At 38.4% G+C, this 19401-nt stretch overlaps 1 protein-coding gene across 1 annotated transcript in view; it reads left to right on the top strand.

Moving 5' to 3' along the window:
- The window catches only part of TTK (TTK protein kinase), a 35251-nt gene extending 16484 nt beyond the window's left edge, over positions 1 to 18767 (top strand). The window contains exons 6-22 of the mRNA XM_080388150.1: positions 277 to 385; positions 473 to 545; positions 628 to 725; positions 1751 to 1850; positions 2576 to 2696; positions 3554 to 3735; positions 3855 to 3991; positions 5388 to 5514; positions 6613 to 6705; positions 10547 to 10704; positions 10789 to 10940; positions 12269 to 12393; positions 12680 to 12760; positions 14676 to 14852; positions 15588 to 15678; positions 15907 to 16004; positions 17174 to 18767. Of these exons, the coding sequence (XP_080244276.1) occupies positions 277 to 385; positions 473 to 545; positions 628 to 725; positions 1751 to 1850; positions 2576 to 2696; positions 3554 to 3735; positions 3855 to 3991; positions 5388 to 5514; positions 6613 to 6705; positions 10547 to 10704; positions 10789 to 10940; positions 12269 to 12393; positions 12680 to 12760; positions 14676 to 14852; positions 15588 to 15678; positions 15907 to 16004; positions 17174 to 17263 (2012 nt within the window). The 3' untranslated portion in view covers positions 17264 to 18767. The remainder of the gene's footprint in view (positions 1 to 276; positions 386 to 472; positions 546 to 627; positions 726 to 1750; positions 1851 to 2575; positions 2697 to 3553; positions 3736 to 3854; positions 3992 to 5387; positions 5515 to 6612; positions 6706 to 10546; positions 10705 to 10788; positions 10941 to 12268; positions 12394 to 12679; positions 12761 to 14675; positions 14853 to 15587; positions 15679 to 15906; positions 16005 to 17173) is intronic.
- The last annotated feature ends 634 nt before the right edge of the window (positions 18768 to 19401 follow it).

Genomic DNA, 19401 nt, shown 5'->3' with positions numbered 1-19401 from the left:
TAGAAAACAAGTAGCTTATGTATTTAACAATTGTTACAGGCCATTCTATGTTTATTCTGGAAAGCTCCTTCTGCTTGTAAGTCTTGGGTTTTTTCTTTTTTTACATGAATTAGTGTCTTACATAATTAGATCAGTAGAAAATAGTGATATGTCATTGATACTAGATTACTGCAAATTATGTGGTTTTAATTTTTGCTTTTAAAAGAACATTTTTTCTTTTCAAAACAAATACAGTCTGCAGTATTATCTGAATAATTCTAACTAATTTGCCTACAGTATCAAGTACACAAGAGCCTGGACTTCAGAGCATAGCTGGAAATCACAAAAACATAAAAAGGAATGATTCTGGTGAAAATTCTTCTACTGTTACCAGACATTTGCTTGGGTAATGGCTTGAACTTACTTAATTTCTTAAAACATTGTTTAAAACCAAACACAGTTTTGTGGCATTTTTTTTTTTTCTTGTCTTCAGGGAGAAGTCACAGGAACTTGATGCTCTAGTTAATTACCACAATCCATTAAGACCACTAAACAAATCTAACCAGGTAGAACGTGTAACGTTTTGCTTCAAAATCTTAAACTTTTCATTCTGCTTTATACATCTGGTAACTTTCAGTTTGCTCTTAGGCCTGCCCCTTTGGGAGGATTCCAGTTACACTAGTAACTGATGCAGGTGATGATGTGGAGAAGATGGATGTCCCACTTCCAGTTAGTGTTATGAAGAGGTATGGTTATTTGGTTTACTGCAGCATAACAGATTTTAATACTTTTTTTTTACAACAGTCTTTTTATCGGATAGTGGAAATGTCAGATGTTAAGAATGTTAAAATCGATCTAAAGCTTATTGACAAATAGCCATAGTTGCAGTAGATATTACAATAACCAAAAGCATGCAAAGATCGATTTCTTGTTCTGGCTAATCAGTAGGCTCAAAAGAAATGGAGACCAAGGCAAAATAATTTTTGTTTGAAAAAACTTTACATTTCTGTATTCCTGTTTCTAAAATTAGAGATAAGGCAGTCTTGTAACTTCCAAAAGACTTCTAAATCCTCATTTTTAACACATGTGGTAATGATTATATCTTAAGAAATAAGATATAATCTTATATATTAAGGAAGTGGTTATGCTCATGTTAGTTTGAATAACTATTTAGCAGTGGAATCCTCTGCTAACTAAGATAGCACTTTGCTATATGTTACCTGGCTCTAGTGGAGCTTGAAATTAAACAGGAGAAAGCTTCTCCCTGCCATCAAGTATGTTATGCTAACTTTCTTCCTTCCTTACTGCTGTGTTATTAAATTCATGCAGAATTGGGAACTTTGGGGAGAAATACATAAAGAAAGAGTAAAAGCTGCTTACTTAGCTTCTCAGAAGTTAAAGCCCAATATTCTAAACCTGTGAAAGTGGTGGGATAAGGTATTTCACATAATAGTGGTGGTCTGTAAGTATTTAAAGATGTACTTTGGAACACATCATTGGGGTTTAGGATCCTAGCTGTAGCCTATTACTGGCTTTTTTAATGAAGACAACCAATTAAGTTATCTGTCATTTCAGAAGGTGATGGTGGCATTGTTACAGATCTTTTTTTTTCTTGTGTCTCACTTGGCTGTCAGAGTGGACCTACTTTTCTGTATATTTGAAACTTCTAGCCAAAAGCCTTCACACAACTGCTTCTTTCATCTTGTTCACAAAAGGCAATCACGAAATTATACGTTGGCATGTGATGTAATTAACAATGTTATTTCAATAGGCAAATATCTGGCTCCAAATGTACAGCCTTCACTGCACCTTTTCCACCATCAGAACCAAAATCTAGTAGGGGTGATTCCTGTGACCTGGGAGACTTACAGGTAACTTCAGTCTTTTTAAAGCAGGTGTTGGGAGCTCTACCTGGCTGTCCTATTGTATTGGGAAGGAAAATAACACTTTTTTTCAACTCAAAGAAATAAAGTAAAATTTTCCTTTATGCTAAGTAGTTACTTGTGAATAGAAATGTTCATTGCAGCTTTTAATTTGAAAATTGTTATGGATAATCAGAGATTTAAATCTCTTAAGATTCTCTTTTAATTAAGAATTATCTGAACAATTTATCTGATGGGAGAAGTGGAGGGGTGTTACAAATCTGTTACATGGTTTATGGAGAGGGGATAAACAGATTTCATCTTCACTACAGGAGCTCTTTCAGCTGTAGCCATGAGCTTTATCATGGGAAGTACTCTATTCAGTGAAGTCCATTTAACTGAATACACTAAGTGCTCTTTGGAGCTGTAAATTATGGCTTTTGATAGAGATTAATTTTGAGCCATGCCTTGTCCTTTGTCCCTGTCTCCCAAAAGAAAGTTCAAGAATAGAAAGCATTTAGGTCTTAGTTATGGGAACTGTATGATGGGAATTCAGACTATTAATGTATTTAAAAATAGTATCAGTAATAGTTGTTTGTGTACCCAGCACTGTTTTCTGAAGCATATGTGCTTTGTGGTATATTGGTTGTTAATTATCATAAGGGAAATGTCTTTTGGACACTAGGCTTGGGATCTCCTTCGATTATTTTTAAGATGCTTTTTGTATTCTTTAGTCCTTAAAAATAAATAATTCCTTATGGTTGCAGATGTTGGAGAACAGCTTAGAAACTTCTACCAATTCAACTATAACTCTCAAAACCAAAATGGATGCAAGTCATACAATGAAAAGAGAAGGTAACTATTAATACATATTTTAGTAATTTGAAATAGAATAGGCATTGAGAATTTGCTGTTCTGTATTTTAAAAAAATACATTGCTAACCAAAATATTCTTCAAAAAGTAAAAAAGTTGGTCTGCTTGTAACTGAGGAGCATTTAATTAAAACCAGTCATTTGAGTGGTACCTGTAAAAATAGTAAAATAGCAAAACCCCAAACCCACACAAATCCCCGCTGCAGCACTTTGGTAGCTGAATTGTACTGAACTGCTTAGTGTGGGATACTGCTTTCTAGTAATTTGAAAAGAGAACTGAATGAGCAGGTAAAGGAAAACTGTTAGGCTGTGCTATTTGCAGCCTGCTCTGTGATATTCCACCAGTTCAATGTATGTGCTATTACCTCTGCAAAAAGAACCATGAGATGGAGCATGTCTGGTCCCTTTATGCCTCTGGCTTCAGTCGTCACACTGGTTTATAGGTTGCCTGTTGTCACAGACAGCAGACTTCTAATTTGAAGTATTGCAATAGGTTTATCTTCAATGCTTTATAAACCTGTTCGGTGTCCCAGGATGCTGTAGTACATATTAGGAATATGATCTTTTGTGTGTTGAAGGAAACAGTTGTATCTATTATTATTATAGTAGTATCCTAAGATTTTTGAAGAAATTTGCCATGTTATTACACTGAACTAAATATGAATCCTGAAGATTATATTAATGCCTGATTCCAGTAAGTCAGCTGTGTTTGTCTGTTCTGATGTAGAAAATGAGGTAAAATTATTCTAGAAACTCTGGGACAAATCTGTCAAACTATTTCAAGAACTAAATGCCAAGTATTTCAATAAGCTGACTTTTCCCTCCCCCCCCCCCCCCAGAAAATAGAGTCCAGCATCAGGAGCTCAAGATACCAGAGCCAAGGAGTCTGGAAAGTCAACATCAACAATCTAGTTCTGGTGAAAGCTATAGAAAGCAGTTGGATCAGATTAAACTAAACTGTGTTAATGCCAGAAAAATACAGCCAATTCAAGAAGTAACAGAGAAAAGCTGCTACAGAGAGGTAAAGTAACAGGAATATGTAGTTTAACTGCAGCAGCCTTTACATGTTGAAAAAGAAGAGTTCTATGTTCCTGACCGTGGCTCCTTATGTGGAATAATGTCTTACTTTGCCCTCTGTAGGGAAAACAATCAAGCCTTGAACAATCTAGTCATCCTGTTTCAAAAGGATTATCGCCACCAGATGCTGTTTCTAGGAAATGTGATCCATCACGTGTTTGTGGAACACCAAGCACCACATATAATGATTATATGGACTGGTAAGCTACTTTGACCTGCATCCTCATGAACAGTAGTCAATCTCTAGACTTTAGCAAGGTTTCTTAAGTTCTTCTGTTCAGACAGCAAAGAAGATTTCAGAGTGCTTCCAACACTGTCAAGTGTCTGACTTGTAAGTTTCAGATTGCATTTGGGGAGCTCTTGTCTTCCCTGTTAGCTTTTTGGCGTTTAGAAGTACGTGATAAAATTAATAAGCCCTTATTACAGCATTTGTCTTTCTCTGATCCCTGCTACATGACCATTTATTTCAGATGCCTTGTTTTTTGTGGCTGACAAGCTTTTTACATTGATAACTGTATATCAGTCTGGTTCCCATGATACAAGTATCTGTGGGATTTAAAGTGTAAGGAATCTAGAGGCTTGTGTAATTGAGCTCTCGGGTTAGGAAATGCTAGCATCTGTTTATCCATGCAGTCTTGAGTTAAGCATAAACCCCTGTCCGTAAGTTGATAAATCTTTCTAATTGTATGGTTACTATTTTCATAAGTCTCTAGGATGAATCGTACATCAAGGCTGTATGATGAATAAGCGCTGTACCTGTTGATAGGACCTCTGTCTGTAGCTGTAGAACTTAAATACATATAGTGAACGAAGTACATCGTCTCGTGATGGAGCTCGATAAAAGCAGTCCTTGAATAGGTTCTGGTCTTGCTTTTTTCAAACTTTGATGACATGGAGATCGGTAAATATGCAGGATTGTTCAGTGCTTTTGTGTTCAGAGAGAACCATGCTTTTGACTGGTATTGACTTCTTTCCAAACTTGTTACTTTATTCTGTATAAAAAAATCATAGGCATATCAATACTTCTCCGGTTCTGATCTTAGCATCAGTTTCTGTAAATACTGTGAAGGGGGTAAAAAAGTATATTTGGTAATATAATTAAGTACATGTAGATACATCAAGGAAATAAATCAAAAACATAAAGGATTTCTTGCAGTCTTTAGTTTTCTTACACATGATCTTTCTGCTTGTATAAAGTGTAGCTAAAGCGCTCAAAAGAAAAAAACCAAACAACCAACAAATCTCATAATTGTAAAAAGTCTCAATCTAAAAAGGTTTTGAGTGAAGAACAGTAAGCTAAAGAAAACTAGCCTAGTTATATAGTGCTTTCATTTTCCGGTTTGTGGGAGTGTCGGCTAGTATCTGAAGATGAGGATTTAATTAGTTACTGATTGAAGAAATATTTCCCAAGTATGTTACAGTTTAAGTGTACTTCTACTTCAAGAAGTTGAAGTGGTCTTAATGCTAATTGTTGAATGTAGCAGAGGCTTGGGATTTTACTGGTCAGTAGGGTTTAACTTCCAAGAAGCACTGAAGATTTCAACTTTGTTAGAATAATCTTTAAAAAAAATACAAGTTGTTCATAATTTCCTTTAGTTTCAGAACACCAGTTGTAAAGAGCAACTTCCTACCAGGATGTCAAAATTCTGCTTCCTACAGCCAGCTCCCATATTTGCTACCATGTACCTCAGCAACTCCATTTCAAAATCAAGTTGGCTTGCAGGTAATTTCAGGCTGTCGTCTACCATTTTTCAGTACATATTTTCATTGGAGACTACTAGGTTAAATGTATGTATCTTTTTAATCTAAAGTTGCTGTTCATCTTTCTAGATGAGTAATGGAAAGTAGTCTGTATTGCTTATTCTCAGAATAACTTTCTTCATATGTATATCTGAATTTAGGTAAAATAAGTCAGTGTTTGAAAAATCAATTCAGTTGTGTCAAAATCCTGAAGCCTTTATGTCTGAAATCTAAGCCTTTTCAGATCCTACTTCATTACAGAGGCAAGAACTAGAGTCGCTATTTTTGTGCTGCTATGCTTTGCTAATGGTGTACAGCCCACTACAGTGCATTACCCATAAAAAGAAGCAGTGTGTTTTAAAAAACTATAGGAGTTTGAGGGAGGTAGAAGAATGAAGAATTACATTCCTTCTCCTTTTTGTTAGATTTCACAAATTATGCTTATTTTTAGTGGCCTGAAATCGTGTAAAAATGGGTTACCTTAGATGGGTTGTACATTCAGGTAGGAATCTTCCCAACTGTAGATAGCAATTGGGGTATAGGTTTATGCTTCCTACCAGAGGATTAAAATTTAAAATTCGTGGCCGTTCTACAGCTTGCTGTAGCAGCTACAGGCAATGCAGGCTGTTTCAGCTTTATAACACGGAAGTCCACTAGCTAGTAGTTAGCTTCAAATAAAATTGTAGGTGATTTGAGTGCAGCTCGAAGTTTAGTTGCCTCCTGTGATTGAAAGTCTGTTTAGAGAATGTGGTTTCCAATATTATCTCTAAGGAAGGTGGTGTCTCCAATGATCTGAGAAGCCTTATTAAAGAACACCCTTTTCTTGACTTCCAGTGTGAAGAACGTTGGTATCTTTTATAAGAGTTCGATGATGCTACATGCCAAGTGATGATCAGTATAAAAATACTTTTGCTATGGGGATCTTTAGCTTTCATTTAAACTTGTAACTTCACTACACTATTTGGTTCAGAAAGACCAAGACAACTGAAAGCGGATTAACTTAATAAAAAGTAGAACTCTACCAAGCTCCGCTACATGTATACTAAGAGTTATTTTCTTAACTTTTTCTGTATGTACACAGGTTCCAGCTTCTCTACCATCACATGAATGTCTTCGTATCAAAGGAAGAGTTTATACGATGTTAAAGCAAATAGGTAGTGGTGGGTCAAGTAAGGTAAGATGCTCTTTTTTTTCCTTTTAGACAGTCATGCATTTACACAGTAGTTATATTATAAACATACGTGTTGAAGTCTTCTAATGAGTGCCCAGTACTGACACATACAATATGTCTGAGTGACCTAGAGAATCTAGGAATTTATTGTTTTAATGCTATGCTTAGACTTTATCCCTCATGGATGCAGAAGAAACATATTTATGGCCCTTTGTACCTCCTTTTAATTTTTTTTCATGTTTGCATATGCAGGAACTGACAGAACCGAAGTGGTATTGAGCAATCAAGCTGTGTGCTTTCTTGTGATGGAAGAAACAGTCTGGATATGTCATAAGAGATGGGAAATTAGTTTTAAATGTTGCAATACTTAAAATCATAGAATAGTTTTGGTTGGAAAGGACCTTTAAAGGTCATCTAGTCCAACCACCCTGCAATGAGCAGGGACATCTTCAACTAGATCAGGTTGTTCAGAGCCCTGTCCAGCCTGACCTTGAAGGTTTTTGGGGCTGGGGCATCTACCACCTCTGGGTAACCTGTTGCAGTGTTTCGCCATCCTCATTGTAAAAAAAATTCTTCCTTGTATCTAGTCTAAATATACTCTCCTTCAGTTTAAAACAATTACCCCTTGTCCTATCACAACAGGCCCTGCTAAAAAGTCTGTTCCCATCTTTCTTACAAGCCCTTTTTAGGTACTGGGAGGCTGCTATAAGGTCTCCCTGCAGCCTTCTCTTCTCCAGGCTGAACAACCCCAACTCTCAGCCTGTCTTCATAGGAGAGGTGTTCTAGCCTCTGGTCATTTTGTGGCCCTCCTCTTCTGGACTCTGTCCAGCAGGTCTGTGTCCATGTGTTGAGGGCCCTGGAGCTGAATGCATTACTCCAGGTGGGGTCTCTTGAGTGGAGTAGAGGGGGAGAATCAAGTCTCTTGATCTGCTCGCTGTATTTCTTTAGAATCCAGCTCAAGATACAGTTGGCCTTCCGGGCTGTGAGTGCACACTGCCAGCTCCTGTCCAGCTTTTCATCAGTACCCCCAAGTCCTTCTCAGCAGGGCTGCTTTCAATCCCTTCGTCTGCCAGCCTGTGTTTATACCTGGGGTTGCACCAACCCACGTGCAGGACCTTGCACTTGGCCTTGTTGAACCTCATGAGGTCCATACAGGCCCACTTGAGCTTGTCCAGGTCTCTCTGGATGGCATCCCTTTCCCTCAGGTGTGACAACTGCACCGCTCAGCTTGGTGTTATCCGTAAACTCGCTGAGGGTGCACTTGATCCCACTATGCCATTGATGAAGATACTAAATGGTACTGGTCCCAGTATGGACCCCAAGGGACACTGTTTGTCACTGGTCTCTGTCTGAACGTTGAGCAGTTGACCAGCGCCCTCTGGATGTGACCATCCAACCAATTCCTCGTCCACCGAACAGTCCACCCATCAAATCCATCTCTCTCCAATTAAGGGAGAAGAATGTTTTGGGGGGACCATGTCAAAGGCCTGACAGAAGTCCAGATAGGTGACATCTGTCACTCTTCCCTTGTCCACTGATGTAGTCACTCCATCATAAAAGGCCGCTGGGTTGGTCAGGCAGGACTTGCCCTCGGTGAAGCCGCGCTGGCTGCCTCGAATTGCCTCTCTGTTGTCCATGTGCCTTGCCATAGCTTCTAGGAGGATTTGTTTCATGCTTTTCCTAGGCACAGATGTGAGGCTGACAGGTTGGTACCTCCCAGGGTTCTCCTTTCTACCCCTTTTAAACATGGGTGCAATGTTTCCCTTTTTCCAGTCACCAGGGACTTTACCTGACTGCCATGACTTCTCGGATATCCTGGAGAATGGCTTGGCAACTACATCAGCCAGTTCCCTCAGGACTCTGGGATGCGTCTTGTCAGGTCCCATAGACATAAGTATGTTCGGGTTCTTCAGGTGGTCTTGGACCTGATCTCTTACAGAGGGAGGGACTTTGCTCCTCCAGTCCCTGTCTTGTGGTCCACCCACTTGAGAGGTGTGGGAAGAGAGGTTGCCAGTGAAGACTGAGGCAAAAAAAGTTAAGAATCTAACATGATTCTGTTAATCCAGAGAGCAACACACTGAAAAGAATAACAGAATAGAGTATTTCAGTTGCAAGAGACCTACAACAATTATCTAGTCCAACTGCCTGACCATTTCAGGGCTGATGAAATGTTAAAACATGTTAAGGGCATTGTCCAGATGTCTCTTAATCACTGACAGGCTTGGGGCATCACCAACTCTCTAGAAAGCCTATTCCAGTTGACCACTCTCTTGGTAAAGAAATGCTTCCTGGTGTCCAGGCTAAACCTTCCTGATGCAGTTTTGAACAATTCCTATGCATCCTATCACTGGATACCAGGGACATCTTGTGTCTGCCATTACTCTGTTCTACTTGCAGAATCCAGCTTTTGGACTTGCTAAACTTCATGCCATTGATTTCCCAGTGCTCAGACTTATCTAGATCCTACTGTGAGGCCTCCTGTCCCTCAAAGAGAGTTAATAGTACCTTCCAGTTTGGAATCATCAGCGAACTTACTTATGGTGTATTCAACTCCTGCATCAGATCACTGATAAATACATTGAACAGAACTGGCCCTAGAATTGAACCCTGAGGAACATCACTGGTGACTGGTCACCAGCCAGATGTAGCCCCATTCACTGCAACTGTTTGAGCTCGGCCACTGAGCCAGTTCTTCACCCAGTGCACTGAACCCACTCATTCCGCAGTTGGACAACTTGTCCAGAAGGATGCTGTGAGGGACAGTATCAAAAGCTTTATTAAAATCCGTAAGAACTACATCCGCTGCTTTCTCTTCGTACACTAGGTGGGTGACCCTATCGTAGCAGGATATAGAATTAGTTAAACAGGACTTTCCCTTTGTGAATCCATGTTGACTGCCTGATTATTGCCTTGTCCTTTAAACAGCAATCGATAGCACCCAGTATGATCTTGTCCAGAATTTTTCCAGGAACTGAGGTTAGGCTAACAGGTCTGTAGTTCCCTGAGTCTTCCCTCATGCCCTGGTAAACTGGGATAACATTGGCTAGCTTCCAGTCAGCAGGGCCCTCCAGGAAGAATAGCTTCCTTGTTGGCAGTGTACAATAGCAGAGCAAGGTAGGGTGGAAGGGGCCTCTGCATGTCACTTGGTCCAATGGTCTGATTAAAGCAAGGCTGGAATAGGGCAGGTTTCTCATGGCCTTTTGCAATAGAGCTTTGAATATCACCAAGGATGGAGATTTCACAGCCTCTCTGGACAACCTACTCCCCCCTGTTCGACTGCATGATGGTGGAAGAAAATTTCCTGACATCTAATCAGATTTTCCTTATTAGCTATGCTTATTGCCTCTCATACTTTGATGGCTCGGGAGTCTTTTTCATACTTTCCTTTTAAATAGGAAACTTATTGCTGTCTTCAGCTTTTAGCATTCTTACCTGAAGTGTGAATGGACTCAGTGCTCTCAAACTTTTCTCCTGCGCCATGTGCTTTAGCCTCCAAATCATTTTGGTGTGTTGAAATGGATGTGCAGTGGTAGGTCAATTCCTTTTCTCTGTGGGAGGTGTCTTGCATTCTCCATCCTTGGAACACTTCAGATTTGTGATCAAATATACCTAGTGAAATACAGTATGGTACCAGGATGGTTTCTGATAGAGGTTTCTGTTGTAACTGGTGGCTTCTTTAGGTTTTCTTCAGGCTGACTTGTATGAAGTTCTCTAAATTTAGTGTTGTTGCTTCCTTTTGAAAAGGTATGCTTTTTCTTAGAAAGAGATTCGGGCTGTGGTGCAATGGACTGTAGTAAGCCAGAACTAGGGTTGAATGAAGTTATTCATGGGTACTATGTTGCAGGTGTTTCAAGTACTGAATGAGAAGAAGCAGCTGTATGCTGTCAAATATGTGAACCTAGAGGAAGCTGATCAACAGACTGTGGAGAGCTATAAGAATGAAATTGCTCATTTGAATAAACTGCAGCAACATAGCGATAAGATCATTCGCCTTTATGACTAGTGAGTAAACACTAATTTTATTAAAGCACTATCTTTTTATATAAAGTCGCCTTACATTTTAACAGAAATATATTTATTTTTTAGTGAAATTACTGATCATCATATCTACATGGTAATGGAGTGTGGAAATATTGACCTCAATAGCTGGCTTAAAAAGAAAAAAAACATCGATCCATTGGAACGAAAGAGCTATTGGAAAAATATGCTGGAAGCTGTTCATACAATCCATGAATATGGTATTCTTAAATAATTCTAGGTATTTGTATAGGTGTTATGGCAGAGATAATATGAATGTATTTAAGTTTTGGAGGCGGTGCTGCTCTTCGGTGTAAGCCTAGTAATCTTCAAAGATTCCTGTATTATGAAAAAAATTTCAGAGAAACAAAAGATGACAGTAAATCTTGATGCAGAAGGTTGAATATCTTTGGTAACTCAAAGGGATCTCTAAGTATTAATGCTGTATAATGTTCTGTTTCCTTGCAACAACCAGGAATTTTTTTCTGTATTGGAATACACTGCATACTTCTAACACTACACTTCTAGTACTACTTGTTCTCAGACTCTTTTTAGCCACTCATCTTCTCCAAAGAAGCTTTGACATTAATGACAGCTTTTACACAGCTCTGTCATCTTTATTTTGACATAGTGCTTCAGCTTTTTCTCATAGTTCTTAAAGACTTTCATCTTTACCTATGTAACTGAAGTGCATGCGTCTGTATTCTGTTTCCTCTATATATACCATAAAGGAGAGAGCAGATTTGGATCCTTTCCGTATTTCAGAAAAGACTGGAGACCTGTACATGTAGCAGAGACCATCAACTCCTAACAGCACAAGGACACTAGAACATTCAGTAATACAGAAAACCAGCAAAACCTGTTAAAACACAGGCTACGTACTACATGTGTTCTTGAAACAAGCAATTTTGCAAAATATTAGATGGATTGGTTGATTATATGGATAAGCAACACTCATAATAAATCACATAAGTAGTGGTTGTGATTTGTAATCCTTGGTGAATGATTCCTTTGAGATCAGGAAGAAAACACCAGACTAAGCAATATAATTCTTCTAAAGTGCTGCTTAGCTGATGCTTTAAGAGAAAGCTACAGGAGTGACCAGGCCACTGAATTGCTCTGCAACAGCAGTTCAGTATGGCATTGTGCACATACGGCTAGAGGGCCTGTCCCTAACTGACAGAAACTATTCAGCTCAAGTCGCTTGAATCTATTCTGGGGTGCCTGCAGAATAAGTAATATTATGTCTATATATCTTATATATATATATAAATAAAAAATATCTTAATATATAAGAATAAGAAAAGAATAAGTTTGAATAAGTAATAATTCAAACTACAAACTCATGCAAGGCTTAACTATTGAAAAAAGAAATGGAAACTTATGAAATCTGCAAAAAGTAATTTGGTTTAGGCTGGGTAAAGCTGATCTGCACCTCCTCTCTGAGAAAGGCTAATGGGAATTGAGCAATAAACCCCCCTATAGTAGTAACTTGGATTGACTAAACCTTGATTGACTTAAACGTTTCTCTCTCTTTTTTTTTTTACAGGCATTATTCACAGTGATCTGAAACCAGCAAACTTCCTGATAGTTGACGGAATGTTAAAACTGATTGACTTTGGCATTGCAAACCAAATGCAGCCAGATGTGACAAGCATTGTTAAAGATTCTCAGGTGAAATACTTCTGGAAAATCGGTGTACACTTTTCTGTGAAGTACTAGATAGTTATGGTTGTTTATTGTAGTAACTTCAATGAATACTGAGACTTTATGCTGAATGGTTTTATAAGTATATATAAATATTCATATACATTTTTTACATCTCTTTGTTGAACAAAATTAACAATGGCCTTCAGCCTTAGAAGAAACAAAATTTCAAGATGCTTTTCAGTGCTTTGAGACAAAAATCTAACTTTTTATCAAGTGAGTTAAATGACTATTTTTGTATTTTTGTGGCTAGGTTGGCACAATGAATTACATGCCACCGGAAGCAATAAAGGATCTCTCTTCCTATGGAGAAAATGGGAAGTCTCGCTCTAAGGTAACATAGGATCTTTTTTCTTCTGTTCCTTTCATGTTTAGGAGAAAGTAATCCAGGCATATATGTTAAAACTTAATTTTCTTAATCTTCTGCTGAAACCAGAACAGAAGGGAATTCATTGTGCCATGATGGTGGGCAGAGTTTGAAGGCTAAGCTTATTCCTTTCAGCTACCTAAAAGCATTTTGCAGATGGTGTTTAGAAAAATTAGAAAAAAAAGTGCTGAATGAGTGAAATTGAAAGCAAAACAGATATTCAGGTTTGGGTGTTGGAGAAGCTGAGAATAGTAAAATATCTAAACTAATAAATGTAAAAATAATTTAAAATCTATTTCTATGGAGCAGTATAAGTCTTCCGCTGTTATCAGTGTGATTGGCATTGAACAGCAATATAGTGTACAGTGAGTGAAATGCACGCAGCCTTTTGGATATTGGAGGCTGTACTGATGATTAATGTTACAAAAATCTTCTGAGCATCTTAATGGTTCACTGTACTGTGCATCTCTGACAAGTCCTTTGCACTGAAATCACTTCAGGCTTAGTGTTTCTGGGAGGATCTGCCGTGGAGTCAAGTGCGAGAATCATTCCTTAATCACTTGGTTGCCTGTTGTGCTACTTACGACTTCTTGTTTCAGCTTCATTCTGCCAAAAATTGGTGGAGGTCTTATGATACTGTTAGCTGCTACACAGCTATGTCTTGGCATTCTGCATAAACAACTGGCTTAGAAATCTTTTTCTGAAAGCCAGGAAACTTGTTTTCTGATATAAACCATTGTTGGTGTGTTTGCTTAAACAGCAAGATGACAATGACACAAGCATCAGTGTATTTCTTTAATTTTTTTAAGCAAGTGGCAGGTTTTAAAAGAAATGAGCGGTACCTAATAAGATGTGTTAAAAGATGATAAAATGAAGTCTAGTATTTCAGGGGACATGTACGAGTTCTGCGTATCCTATTAGTTTTTCTATGCTAGAGAGTACTATGTATTGTAGAAGTTGTTATAACTTTAGCAGGGCAATGGAATGTGATTTTTAAGGAAAGTACTGAAGGAAAACAATTTCACGTTGGCAGTCAAACTTCATTTAAGGGGTACATAGTTTTGTAAAAGAAGTATTAAAATCTGTATTCATATCTACACGTACATACATACTTAAAAGATTGTGACTCTTTAACAGCTGAATGGATGTATTATGATGTAGTAAAACATTTAAAACACAATCTAGTCTTTCTAAACACAGAACGTTTTGTAGATGGATTTCTTTTGTTAAGGATGATACTTTCAACATTTTTTACATTTTTAAAAATTGCATGGAAAGTGCAGACTTGTTCTGGAGCTCAGCTCACTTAAGTAAAAGTCTAAGCATCGTGCTGGGCTGTCTGTGTGCTGCTTCCCCCACCTCCCTTTTCCCCACTCCCCCAATCTTATGTGCTTCCTCTTCAACAAGACAAGTGGAAAGTTCTCCTCTAAGGAACAGTTCAGGTGTGGTCGTAGAAATCTGGATCTGAATCCTTTTAAACCCAGAAGAACTGAACTGTGGCTTCTGCTTTGGGAACGTAGCTGTGATGTCTCACTGGTTTCTGGGTTGGATTAATTTAGTATGCTTTTATTTGTATTTACTCAATCTGAAATTAGAATCCTGCTGTTTGACTTAAGGACAACATTTAACTTTAAGTTCAAGTAAATTGATTTTCAAAGATAATTAATAAAAGTAGTTTTGTTATGAAATAAGGGTGAATGAAGTCACATCTCTGTCTTGGTAGATAATGGCATGCTGTCTTGGTGATGTATGTTAGTTACTAATATCTGTTATCCAATGTAAGATAGATATAGTTAAGCAAAATTACTGTACAACTATATGATAAATTGACTGAGTCTTTCCTAAGAGAGGAGTAATCTTGATTTTTTTTTTTTTCTATTAGATAAGTCCCAAAAGTGATGTGTGGTCATTGGGATGCATTTTGTACTGTATGACATATGGAAAGACTCCATTTCAACATATAACAAATCCAATTAATAAACTGCATGCTATTGTTGATCCTAGCTATGAAATAGAATTTTCTGATATTGCTGAGAAGGATCTTCAAGATGTGCTAAAGGTAACTGTCTGTTAAGATTAGTTTATGTTAATGATTCAAATAATGGCAATTTCTTTTTTAAAGTGTATTTTCTTAAACCTAATGAGTTGTGCTTGAGAAACTTTTTTCACAAAGAGATGCTCAGTGCTATTTGTAGTAACAGACCTTATTTGAAAAGACTACTTATGAAGCTAGAACTACTTCATTTAGTTTTCTTATTAAAAGTCTATATTCAGCTCAGCAGCAAATAAACTAGTAAATATTTACTAGATTTTTAAATTTTTTTTTTAAAAGCAGTCAGACAATGTCTTTGGCTGAATAACCTAAAGTAAATACAGTAGCTCTTGTATTTGCCATCCTTTTCCTTCACTATGCGTATCTGCCTGCTTTTGAAACTTGGCGTATGCTTTTACTCAAGCCCTAATTGTGTTGCTCAGCAGGTAACAAACTGAAATCCAGAAACATTTGTCTCCTTTCAAATCTGTGTCATTCAGAATAAAACAATACTGTAGGTTCTGGTCTTCATGTCCTCTGACATTTGTTGCTTGAGTAAAACAGGATACCAAACTTTACTCTGAAGATAACTGCTAATGAGGGCAATTAGGTTAATCTGTTACCGTACTGAGTTGAGTCTAAGTTTGTAGTTTAGCAGTAAGACGTTCTGACATGCATCTACCAGGTCTTTTAAAGGTCCTCACTGTTAATTCTTAAGAAAATCCTGAATTTATAGGTAAAGCATTCTTTTTCTTTTTGCAGCGCTGTTTAGTAAGAAATCCTAAACAAAGAATATCAGTTTCAGAGTTGCTGGTACATCCCTATGTTCAAATTCAAAGTCATTGTCAAACAGGTACATTTACTTTAAAACATGTTTTTATTAAAAGTATAATTCTGTTTAAGAAGACAAAATGCTTTACTCGTATGTACTTTTCAGTTGCTGGTGTAACAATGTATTTTTTTGGTGCCTGTGTGTATTTTGGGAAAGACTTTAGTATTTTAATTTTTAAACCTCTTACAAACTGCACTGCTAACTTATACATAGTTGTATACAACTTCAGCTTCATTCAATTAACTGCAGGTGTTGCAAATGCAAAAGGAACAACAGAGGAAATGAAACGTATCCTTGGCCAGCTTGTTGACTTGAATTCTCCCAACTCTATTTCTAGAGCTGCTCGGGTAAGTACATTTTCTATTTTGTGTAGTAGTACATGTTCATGCAAACAAAGTTAGAATGTTTGGTAGTAGAAGCTGAAAGGATACATCTATCAAAGCTGTAACCACAGCTGGAAAGGCATTATGCACTGTAGTGGGTTTTTTGCAAGCACGTGGAATCTCTCTACGTCCTCCCGAATGGGAAGGGTTGAAAGGATGATGGTAATCTTGATTTTAGCTTTTTTCCTTTCCACTTCCCAGTATATCTGTACTGCTTTATTTTCAAATCACCCACTGCCCTAGCATCTCTTTCCTAAAACAGTACTTACAGTGCTGCTTTACTTTTCAACTGCCCAAGAACTGTAGTAGGTCTTCTAATTTAAGAACCATCGTTATGAAAAAATTATCTAAATCAATCTGTCAAGTGTGCAAGCTTTTAGACTGCAGCTGTTCTTACTTCCAGGAAACTGATTAACTGTTAATGCATTGCTATGTGTAAATTAGTCCCTCTATGCTGAAATAGTCCAGCCTCTCTATTTACTGCCTGAAGGACAAGCTTGATAACTCTTCAACGATTCAATTCTTTCCATCATCTCTCAGAAGAGGGAATGGTGATCAAATCAATAACAAGTTGAGATGGAACGCAAAGTTGCTTTCATGGGGAGGAAAGCAAATTCAGTATGCATAGAGTAAATCTAAAGAAGTTTGCTTACACTTTACACTGCTAGTTGTACCTGACCTTTTTAAGTATGAGGTGAACAAGAGATTATTCTTAATGTGATATGGCTATGTTTGTGGCCACTGATTTTCCTGTCTCTTATAAATGTTGCTCACTGTGAGCATGCAAATACCTCTTTTCTTCCATGCTAATGTTTCTACATCAGAGACAATTAATGGACTAAACTTTGCTTTAAATTTTGGTAGTTAGGCTGTTTTCAGCCACCTTGTGAAGCTCTGTACCTTTGCTCATGCTGCGAAATCAGAGTTTGTGTTTTCTGGGAGGTGCTACGTTGCGCTACAACTGGTACAACTAAGCTGTCTTGTTTTTTTTTATGATTGAAAAAATTTAGCATGGAGGTTGGAATATTTCAGTATGTGGTAACTTCAAGTGGTAATATTACAAAGATATAGTTTGAATCAGTGTGCAATACAACTGTGTTCACCTGAATGCTTGTGTTTTTATTAACTTTCAGACTTTATATGAACAGTGCAACAGTGGTAAAAGTCTTGATGTATCAGCATTTGCAAAACCTGGGAGTCAAAAATCACGGACAACAAAATGATGTACTACTCAGGATAAACAGATGTCTGGTTGGTTCAAAAAATACATTGTGCTGCTGGCTTTTAAAAGGACACTCAGCATAAAGTTCACACTTTTAAATGTTCTTTGTGTTGCCTAAATACTGCAGATCATTAAAAAATTTAACTGAACACTTTTCAATGTGGGCTGTTTCACTGTTTGCTTGCCACTTGGATTGAACAATGGAAAATGCTAGTTGATGATTATGATCATTGAAACTTAAAGTGCTACAGTGTTTGGAATACAAAAATGCGTATGAGAATCTTCAAGCTCTTATGTCCTGAAGCTAAAAAGTAGTAGTTCCTAAAATGATAATAGATGTACGTAATGCAGATATCTCTTGAAATATCTCCTGTGACATGAGCACATAGTATTATGCTGTTTTGCCTTTGACAAGTACTTGTGTTCAGTGTTGATCATAACTAAGGAAATAAGTACCCTGTTTATATAAGCAGTGATGGTATTGTTAGATACATGTGAAGATTATCCAGTCTTTGACCTGTTTCTACTAAGTGGCATGGTACAACCGTCAGTGCTGTTCTGAAGTTGTATAACTAAAATGGCTTTTCCTCTATTAAAAATGCTATTATATAAATATATGCTTTTCAAAATTCTAAGTAGAAAATCCATTAATATTTATGATGGTTGGAAATCACTAATTTGGATTTTGAAAAGCATTAATACTAAGCTCTCTAAAACGCACTGAATCACAGAATGATTGGGGTGGGAAGGGACCTCTGGAGATCATCTAGTTCAGCCCCCTGCTAAAGCAGGTTCTCCTAGAGCAGGTTCTACAGGATCACATCAAAGTTTTTGAATGTCTCCAGTGAAGGAGACTCCCTGGCCTCTCTGGGCAGCCTGTTCCAGTGCTCTGTTGCCCTTAAAGTGAAGAAATTCTTTCTCATTCAGTTGCGACTACTTATGTTGCAGTTTGTGCCCGTTGCCCCTTGTCCTGTCCTGGGCACCACTGCAAGGAGCCTGGCCCCGTCCTCTGGACACTCGCCCTTAAGGTATCTGTAGACATTGACCAGATCCCCTCCCAGTCTTCTCCTCTCCAGGCTACACAGCCCCGGCTCTCTCAGCCTTTCATCACAAGGGGGATGCTCCAGTCCCCTCACCATCTTCATAGCCCCCCGCTGGGCCCTCCCCAGCAGTTCCCTGTCTCCCTTGAACTGGGGAGCCCAGAACTGGACATGGGCTGCAGGTGTGTCCTCACCAGGGCAAGCAGAGATGGAGGATCATCTCTCTCGAGCTGCTGGCCATGCTGCTCCCAATGCCCCCCAGGGTCCTATTGCCCTTCTTGGCCACCGGGACACAAAGCTGGCTCATGGGCAGCTTGCTGTCCCCCAGAACCCCCAGGCCCTTCTCCGCAGAGCTGCCTTCCAGCAGGTCACCCCTGGCCTGTGCTGGTGCATGGGGTTGTCCCTCCCCAGGTGCAGGACCTTACACTTGCCTTTGTTGAGCTTCATTAGGTTCCTCTCCTCCCAGGTGTCACTGAATGGCAGCGCAGCCTCCTGGTGTGTCAGCCGCTCCTCCCAGCTTTGTACCATCAGCAAACCTGCTGAGGGTGCGCTCTGTCCCTCCATCCAGCTCATGAATAAGTTGAACCAGACTGGACCCAGTACTGACCCCTGGGGAACACCACTAGCTACAGGCCTCCAGCTGGATTCTGTGCTGCTGATCACAACCCTCTGAGCTCTGCCGTTCAACTAGTTCTTAAATCAGTGTTAAAATTTTTTTTAAATATCTTGCATTTGGTTTCATGACAGCTGCTATGCTGTCCTTGGATACCTTCTAAAATGTGGAGCTTATCAGCTCTTTATCTTGATCAAGTATTTTGAGTTAGCCTGGTTTGCTTTTCCTTCATAATAGCCCTTCATGTAAAGTGCCAAACTTCATTATTAAAGTAGCTCTTTCCTTGTTTATCTCTGTGAATCAAGAGTATGATGTACTTCTTGATCAGGGATGGGAAAAGTCAAAGGTCAGCACTAGGGAAGCTTTGCTTGATAATTTCAGCCTCTTATATTACCGAGTTCACGTTATCTTAGCTTCAGACAGGCATTGAAATATTCAGAACTCTTGGATAATTTTTGTAATTTGTGTTTGTTTGGATAACTGATA

Source organism: Falco punctatus (assembly GCF_963210335.1).
Source record: "Falco punctatus genome assembly, chromosome: 5".
Classification (NCBI taxonomy): Eukaryota; Metazoa; Chordata; class Aves; order Falconiformes; family Falconidae; genus Falco; species Falco punctatus.
Note: the sequence above shows the minus strand (reverse complement) of the source record. Positions and strands in the feature narration are given on the sequence as shown.